General features: G+C 46.7%; 1 protein-coding gene across 2 annotated transcripts; it reads right to left on the bottom strand.

Moving 5' to 3' along the window:
* Positions 1-525: 525 nt before the first annotated feature.
* On the bottom strand, positions 526-7,982 carry LOC120485874 (uncharacterized). Of its 2 annotated transcripts, XR_016169628.1 has the most exons (3): positions 7,764-7,982; positions 1,113-7,344; positions 526-693 (listed from the first exon to the last, which is right to left on the bottom strand). XR_016169628.1 is itself a non-coding variant. In XM_089134660.1 (2 exons), exon 2 carries the CDS (start codon positions 7,130-7,132, stop codon positions 1,403-1,405), a length of 5,730 nt encoding a protein of 1,909 aa, XP_088990786.1. In that variant the 5' UTR covers positions 7,133-7,344; positions 7,764-7,982; the 3' UTR covers positions 700-1,402. The 2 variants fall into 2 exon arrangements, 1 of the variants encoding a protein (XP_088990786.1); XM_089134660.1 differs by lacking the exon at positions 526-693 and having other exon boundaries at positions 700-7,344.
* Positions 7,983-9,149: the final 1,167 nt, after the last annotated feature.

Raw genomic sequence — 9,149 nt, forward strand, 5'->3', positions numbered from 1 at the left:
CTGTTGGGGGGGTTATCCCATCCCGGATGCAGAAAACAGCAAGGGTGGGGCATTATCTGTCGGAGCAGGAAAAGTGCATCTACATCCTCTTCCTCCTGCCTCCTATGAGGGGTCACACACACACACAGACACACACACACACACACACACACAGAGTCAGTGCTCAGCCCTCCTCCACAGGGTTGCCATTAAACACAATGAACAGTCATGCTTTATTAACATCAGTCCTCTGCTGCTAAACTCTCTGAAGTTCTGCTACTATTTTCATCCAGATGCATAATGCAGATGTACAGTTGATTACTTACATCATCATAGCTTAGCTTACCGGAAGTCTGTCACAAATGCTGTGTCTCTAAAGTGAAGAAGTGCAAAGGGGGTATTAGCCAAGTTTGCGTAAAAATAAAAATGTACTATAGCTAATTTATTTTTACATACTTAAGTTTGATCTCTTTTCAAACACGACACTTGGCAGATTATTTCTGAAGTGAAAAAAATTACAGAATTTTACATTTATTGTTATGAAATGAAGAGGTTCGATAGTAGACTAATTTTAAAGGATGTGAAACGCAGCAGGCAGTCGGTCAGAACTGTATAAGATGAGGCTTAGTTGAACAGACACACCAGGCAGGGTTCAAACTTCACTTATTTACTGAAGAGCTGGTTGATTTACATATGGGGTATGTAGGTGTGGTTCTATAACAAATTAAACAAATAAATAAACATTAGCATACATATACATCATTAATAATAAACATTATTAACAGCATTCAGTCTAACAAACCCATTAAGGAAGTGCTATCAGACAGAATAATAATTCTAAACATCACCACAAGGAGGTGCTAATAGCACATAAATGCGTTTAACTAGACATTCCATATGCTCAGTATACGGCGCTGATTACCTCATGATAATGATCATCTCTAAAGTAACCGTAAAACTAATAATAACATAATGTCTCATACATAACATAAAGTAACATGCAGAATCTCCGAAATATTACTAAAGAAGAAGTAATACAGGCAGATTTATGCCAATCGGTTACCGCTCGCGCTAATGAACATCGTCTAACAGTTTCTGCATACTAACGGAAAAACTTGGAAATATAAACTTACTTGGTATGTACGCACACAGCGACTCAATGTATATGTAAACCAGCTGAATAATCGTCGAACACTACAGATTAACTAAACTGAAACTGTCAAGTATCTTAACTAATAATTATGATGCGTCTTCTCTCTCCGACTGAATCCACCTCAGCACCAATTCACCTCAGCAGGAATGTCACTATGGCAACCTTGTACTCTGTGATTGGTTGAAATCGTCCAGGACATTTAAAGGTATCCGGGCCTTTTGTACAGCCGCCCCCGAATTCAAGAATTGAATTCGATCATCTTGAAAAGGCCTACATTTTGTCCTGGTCATCCTCAGGTAGAGCTGGAAGCTGGATGAGGCGAGCCGCAATCCGCGTGTAAGTCCTACCCTTAACATCTACGCTGGCTGTCCGGACCCGCCCATCGGTGCCTGGAAACACCTGAGTGATCTTGCCTACTGGCCAGAGAGCACGAGGAAGTTGGGGGTCGACGATCATGACCACATCTCCACTCTGCAACGACTTCCTCTCAGTCTGCCACTTCTGGCGAGCTTGGAGACTAGGTAAGTAGTACTTGAGAAAATGTCTCCAAAAATGGTCAGCCAGCAGTTGGCTGTGGCGCCAGCGCCTGCGACTCAGGATCTCGGACTCTTGGTAGACTACCTGAGGTAAGGATGCGTCTCGACGGCCGATTATGAAGCAGTATGGGGTTATTGGATCGGGGTCGGCCACATCCGAGGAGGTGTACCCAAGAGGCTTTGAGTTGAGAATACCTTCAACCTCGATCAGAACTGTTCTTAAGACTTCCTCAGTGACAGTCTGAGTCCCGATGGTCACTCTGAGGGCTGTTTTGATCGAGCGGATCTCTCTCTCCCAGCAACCGCCGAAGTGTGGGGCACCTGGCGGGTTGTAAACAAACTTTATCTGCTGGCTGGCGAGGTGACTCTGTAGTGCCTCTTGGAGGGTGGCGAAAGAGTCATCTAATTCCCGTTCACCTCCCTTAAAGTTGGTGCCTTGGTCGCTCAATAACTCGTATGGTTTCCCTCGCCGGGCGATGAACCGTCGTAGGGACATCAAGAACGAGTCAGAGTCGATACTGGTGAGAAGATCAAGATAGACGGCCCTGGTGGTCATACACTTGAAGATTATGCCCCACCTCTTCTCGTTCCGACGGCCGATCTTAATAATGAAAGGGCCGAAACAGTCCATGCCAGTCGAGTAGAAAGCTGGACGAAAATATCTCTGTCTGGTCAGGGGTAGGTCGGCCATGAGGGGAATTTCTGGACGACCTTTCCATTTCCTACACTGCGTACACTGACGCTGGTATCGGCGGACAGCTTCTCGACCTCTCAGAATCCAGTATGACCTTCGGATCTCTGTGAACAGTCTCTCTGTTCCGGGGTGACACAATCTCTCATCATAATCCTTGATAATCAACTCTGTAGTAGGATGTCGAGGGTCAAGGACCACTGGATGAGCAACATCTGCTTCTAGTACCTCACAATGTCGGAGACGGCCTCCTACACGAATCAATCCAGTAGCAACGTCAAGCTCAGGGGAGAGTGAAACCAATCTGCTAGAGGCTGACACTGGTTTATCGGACTTCAGAAGTTTCAACTCATCAGGAAAGGACTCTGACTGAGCTTGGCGAAGGACTGCATGTTGAACGTCTCTTTGGAGATCAGCACTGGAAGAGTAGGCCGCCCCGTGAAGCTTCTGTCCATAGGCATTCAGACACTCTGACAGTGTGTTATAGTGAGGTGACTGAAGTGAGTGTGCAGTTGTGGTCACTAACCCAGAGAAAGCTGACGGTCTCAACTCACTGCTTGACTCTTCGAACGACAGAGGGGGCTGCCCGGGCCAACTAGCCGGTGGCAGCTTGAGGAAGGCTGGTCCCTGGCTCCAACGGCTCCCTGTAGCAAGGTCACGTAGAGGCTTGCCTCGAGTGATGTCATCCGCTGGATTGTCTGCAGATCTGACATAGCGCCAGTTGGCTGAAGCTGTTATCTCTTGGATCTCCGCCACCCGTGTTCCTACGAACACCTTGTAGCGACATGAGCTGGAAGTAAGCCATGTGAGCACGGTGGTGGAGTCTGACCAGAGCGTAGTGGAGTGAATGGGAATTGTAAGCTCTGTATTCAGGAGTTGGGAGAGTTGTGCTCCAGTGAGAGCGGCACACAGCTCTAAGCGGGGTATAGATTGCTGCTTCCGGGGCGCAACGCGGGATCTGGCGGCGACAAAGATGACTTCCACTTGACCTTCTTTGTCCTCTGTCCGCAGATAGGCCACGGAACCATACGCCTGCTCAGATGCATCACAGAAAACGTGGATGTCGTATCTACAGGACTGGTGATCCATCTGTGAGCTGACATAGCACCGAGGTAAGGATATCTTCTCTATCCCACTCAACTCTTTCTCCCACTCTAACCATGAAGTAATGAGTTCTTCAGGTAACTGCGGATCATCCCACTCGCGCTTCTTATCCCATAATCGCTGGACCAATACCTTCGCCCGGGTGGTGTAAGGGATCATATAACCGAGAGGGTCATATTGGCTGGCCAGCACGTGGTAGATACTGCGCATTGTCACAGTAGAGCAGCGGCTACCTCTGTGTTTGTAACGTAGGGTGTCAGACTGACAATGCCAGTGTAGTCCGAGCGTAGACTCATGGGTATCTTGTTGGCCATGACTAAGCCAGAGGTCACAGGTATTTGATCTTGACTCAGAAGGGAGGTGAGTAACCACTGACGGGCAATTACTGGCCCATTGTCGAAGCTCAAACCCTCCGGTGGTTAAGAGAGAACATAATTGGTCAACTAGGTCTCTGGCCTCTCTGGGAGAGTGAAGACTATGTAGACAATTATCGACATAGAATGATCTTTCGATTACCTCTCTGACTGGGTCCCCAGACTGGCTGTGGTCCATGACATGCCTCTGCAAGGCATAGGTGGCACAACAGGGACTGCATGTGGTACCAAAGGGGAGAACTTGCCACTGGTACACATCAGGGGGTTGTTCTGGCTTCAGGTCACGCCACAGGAATCTGAGGAGGGGCATGTCATCAGGGAGCAGCCTCACCTGGTGAAACATACCTCGAATATCACTGCTTATGGCCACCTGATGCTCTCGGAAGCGGAGCAGAACTGCTAAAAGGGATGAGCCAAGCGTGGGTCCTGGAAGGAGGAACTCGTTAAGACTGTGACCTTCATATTGGAAGGAGCAGTTATAGACAACCCGATTTTTGTTGTTATGCTGCACCATATGGTGAGGTATGTACCATGACTCTGCAGAGCTCATCACTTCCCTTGGTTGCAGCTTGGCTATGTAACCTGCCTCCTTCAGCCTCGTGATCTCCGCCTGGTAGGCCGAAGCCTGATCTGGATTCTTTAGCAGTCTCCTCTCGACACTCCTTAGCTGAGGAAGAACAGCTTCTTTGGCCATGGTTAGCTGTGGCATACTCTGACTCCTCAGCAGCGGCGTAGCATACCTCATAGTCCCTTCCACCTCCACTCTCACAGTCTTCTCCTGCAAGAGCCTAATAGCTTCTTGGTCCAGCTTAGATCTCGTCACCACCTTGTTGCTGCGGTACGGAATCACATCCATCTGCCATAATCTCTCTACGTGAGCAAACAGATCTGCGTTAGGGAGGATAGAGGTAAAGAAGCACTGGTGTGTGTTAATCTCACGACGAATCTCGTGGGTAGGACCTTGAAGAGTCCATCCTAAGCGGGTCTTAACTGCAGCAGGTCCACCTGGTGGGCCTAACCGGACTGGTTCAACAGGCGTAATGAGGTGTGGGCAGTCTGACCCTATCAACAACATCGGCTGCACTTTATCCATCTGCTGCAGTGGAAGGCCTGTTAGGTGTCGATACCTCTTCTTTAAGGAAGCCACCGAGTAGGTGTGTTCAGCAAGACCTAGTTTCTCAGCTGTAAAGGCATGTTGGATGAGATATTTCTTGTGAGGATGAGACACAGATGATACCGTGAAAGAAACGGCCGCCCCATGAATCACCTGCTGATCTTGTCTCACTGTTCTGAGTATCAGATCTTCTGATTTTCCTTTGAGATTCAGCTGCAGCGCGGCTGCTTGAAGGAGGATAGTCCTTTCAGACCCGTCATCAAGCACTGCATATGTCTCTAACGATGCATCTCCATTCGTGATGATCACCTTGCTCACCTTTAACATTACTCTACGGCTACTGACAGAACGGTCAACGTACAGGATGTCGTTTGTGGTACTCACAAGACAGGAGTTCTCTGGGGGTGGGAGCGTTGTACTGTCAGTCGTAACTTTATCATTCACATCATGCAATATAAGGAGGTGTTTTCTGTTGCAGGTCTTGCACAAGGCTTTCAGTGTGCACCTGGAAGCATGATGATTGCGGCCACATCTCCAACAACGATTATTCTTACGAATCCAGGTCTCTTTCTGGTCTCTGGTTAATTCTTTGAAGTTGTGACATCCATTAAGGAAATGACTGGCGTTATCACAGTAAGGGCAGTAGGCACGTACCTTCTCTTGATACCGTGCAGAACTGGACCGGGACTCTGGAGCGGACACTCTGCGTTCACTGTCTACAGCAGGCTTCTCTGTACCCAGCAGGAAACTTGTCGATCGACCAGGAGACTTGGGGTTGTAACGGCCTTCTCGCTTCTTAATAGCTAAGGGTGGAGCATAAGTAGTTGTCTTGGCAGTGTCGTCTTGGACCTGGAGCTCATACTCTAACCAGTCTGCAAAGTCGATGAGGGTGGGGACTGTGATCCTAGATGGGTGGACATATCTCTTAAAACTGATCTGTAGCTCGTGGGGAAGCTTGCCCTGGAGTCTGGACACGTGTGAGCCACATTCTAACTCAGATGCTCCCTCAGACCCCAACTGCTCCAACATACTCACTAATGAGCGTACACGGAGGGCGAAGAACTTGAATGCTTTAACATCACCTGGCTTGAGATTGGGACCTTCTAGTACTTCAGCTATATTCCGCAGCACAAGCTTGTGGGGCTGACCATACATCTTCACGAGAGCTTGCATAGTGTCTGTATAAGGTCTCACTGAATTACAGTAGGAATCTGCTACTAGTAGGGCCTCTTCCAGCTCTAAATGATCAGTCAGGATCTGATACTTAAAGCGTTCACTCGCATTCGTTGGCAGAAGATTCTCTAGCGCCATCCGTAATCTCGAAAACTGTCTGGGATCTGCTGCTGTCAGACGGGGGATGGTAGGCTTAGGGCCTTGGTAAACCTGCTCATAAACTGGCTGCATTTCTGATCTAGACGTCAGCTCTGGGCATGGAGTCTGTTGGAAGTCTCTATCACTTTGACGATAGCTGCTTCTAGGACTAAGTGGCTCATTGTCATGCTGAACAGCTGTTACAGGCTGTACTGAGTGGGCGTAGGACCTCTGAGAGGGGACAGGGCGACTCCTTCCAGCATACGGGTGCTCTGGCCTGGGTGAAAACGTGAAGTCTCCCATCTGCTTTGTCAGCTGCTCGTACTGGGCAAATCGATCTAGAGGAACCTCCCCAGCATACTCTGTAGAACCTCTCTGTCTATGGACGGATGATGGCACATGGGTGCGAGGAGCTGGAACTGGCGTTACTGGTCGACCAGGAGTCACTCTTTCTGTGGCTATCTGCTGAATTTCTTGTTTTAACGTAGCATTCTCCACTTGGAGCCCTCGCAGCGTAGAAAGTATCTCAGGTAGAATGTGACTGCGAAGCTCATTGCTATCTCTTTTCATCTCAGTCCACATAGCTTTAATATCAAAGAGATGCTGGTCTTGGCGGGGCTCATTATACTCTGGTGCCACATCTTCTGCTAAATCTGGCCATTCATCACATAGTAGTAGGCCATCTGGATACGGTGACTGGCTCTCTGGAGAAGATGATTGTGACACACTCTCAGCCGTTGGAGGAAACAGAGGTAACGCTCTCTTCATATTCGTTGAATCAGTAACTTGATAATCTGCTAGATGTGCAGGCAGCCTTATCTGCCGTCTAGGTCGAACAACAGGAGTGTCTGGCTCAAAGTGGGATGTCATCTCTCTGCTGTGATTCACGATCCGGCTCGAAGGACCATTGAAATGAAGAGGTTCGATAGTAGACTAATTTTAAAGGATGTGAAACGCAGCAGGCAGTCGGTCAGAACTGTATAAGATGAGGCTTAGTTGAACAGACACACCAGGCAGGGTTCAAACTTCACTTATTTACTGAAGAGCTGGTTGATTTACATATGGGGTATGTAGGTGTGGTTCTATAACAAATTAAACAAATAAATAAACATTAGCATACATATACATCATTAATAATAAACATTATTAACAGCATTCAGTCTAACAAACCCATTAAGGAAGTGCTATCAGACAGAATAATAATTCTAAACATCACCACAAGGAGGTGCTAATAGCACATAAATGCGTTTAACTAGACATTCCATATGCTCAGTATACGGCGCTGATTACCTCATGATAATGATCATCTCTAAAGTAACCGTAAAACTAATAATAACATAATGTCTCATACATAACATAAAGTAACATGCAGAATCTCCGAAATATTACTAAAGAAGAAGTAATACAGGCAGATTTATGCCAATCGGTTACCGCTCGCGCTAATGAACATCGTCTAACAGTTTCTGCATACTAACGGAAAAACTTGGAAATATAAACTTACTTGGTATGTACGCACACAGCGACTCAATGTATATGTAAACCAGCTGAATAATCGTCGAACACTACAGATTAACTAAACTGAAACTGTCAAGTATCTTAACTAATAATTATGATGCGTCTTCTCTCTCCGACTGAATCCACCTCAGCACCAATTCACCTCAGCAGGAATGTCACTATGGCAACCTTGTACTCTGTGATTGGTTGAAATCGTCCAGGACATTTAAAGGTATCCGGGCCTTTTGTACATGTTATGAATATATTTTTCAAAAATAGCCTACTGTTTTCCATTTTTATATGAAATACCTATTTCTGAGAACATGTTACTGCAGGAAAATGAACGGCATGAATCTAAGTCGAAGTGTGTTCCACACCACATGTGTGTGATCTGTCAGTAATGAGCGTTCAGTGAGTGTGTGTTCGGCTGCAGTTCCAAACGCGTCCACTAGAGGAAACTCCATTCATTTTCAGTGCGCCATTTCTGACCGCCAGTGTGAACATCACTTTCAGGACCATTCAACCTGTTCCAGTCATGGCCGTGATTTATTTTGTGTGTGTGTGTGTGTGTGTGTGTGTGTGTGTGTGTGTGTGTGTTCACAGAGCAAGTGCCAAAACCTATACCAAGTTTCGCACCATTCCGATGAACTATAAAAATCTAAAACGAAAAAACCCCAAAACGTACAATTTTTGACCGATCAGCAGAGGGTTAAACTGAAGAAACACTCCATCAGAGCACGAGCTCACAACCTGTGTGTGTGTGTGTGTTGTTGTTGTTCCTGGTGGCGAGTGACATGCTCTCATTTCCCTAAAGTCGGGAGAGCCAGTAATGTGTTTCCTGACCCCGGGATGAGGAAGGAGGACCGTGGCACTTCAAGGTCTGGTCCTTGAGCTGGAGAACTATAGAGGACACGGACTGAGGAAATGCTGCACTTTTCATGTGGAATACCGGAAAAGCCCAATAATAATAATAATAATAATAATAACAACAATAAAGCCTACTTTTGATAGCTCTGCTCGTGGTTTTAAAGCAATCAACACATTGGCATTTCTCTCATTTTAATAGCGTTGAGTGACACGCAGACTTTAATGTGTGTTGATTCTCCCTGCTGTCAATCACAGTCTGACCTGCATCTTCTGCAACCCGTCAGCATAACCTGTTAAAAGCAATGAGTCAGAACTACTAATTGCAACGTGTCTCAGTCAGTCAGCACACAATCTGCATTCTAAGTCATAATCAAGTTATGTATTTGCTATTCAGCATATGTTTCCATGCAAAAACACTCGAATCCTCTGAAGCGACACTGCTGAAGGATTAACAATAATGGACTAGATTTTATAGATCGAGTTGTGGCATTAGACTCGCCCGATGGAGCAAACACGCATCTGCCGG

The sequence above is a fragment of the Pimephales promelas genome, chromosome 9 (assembly GCF_988280905.1).
Source record: "Pimephales promelas chromosome 9, fPimPro1.hap1.1, whole genome shotgun sequence".
In the NCBI taxonomy this organism is placed as follows: domain Eukaryota; kingdom Metazoa; phylum Chordata; class Actinopteri; order Cypriniformes; family Leuciscidae; genus Pimephales; species Pimephales promelas.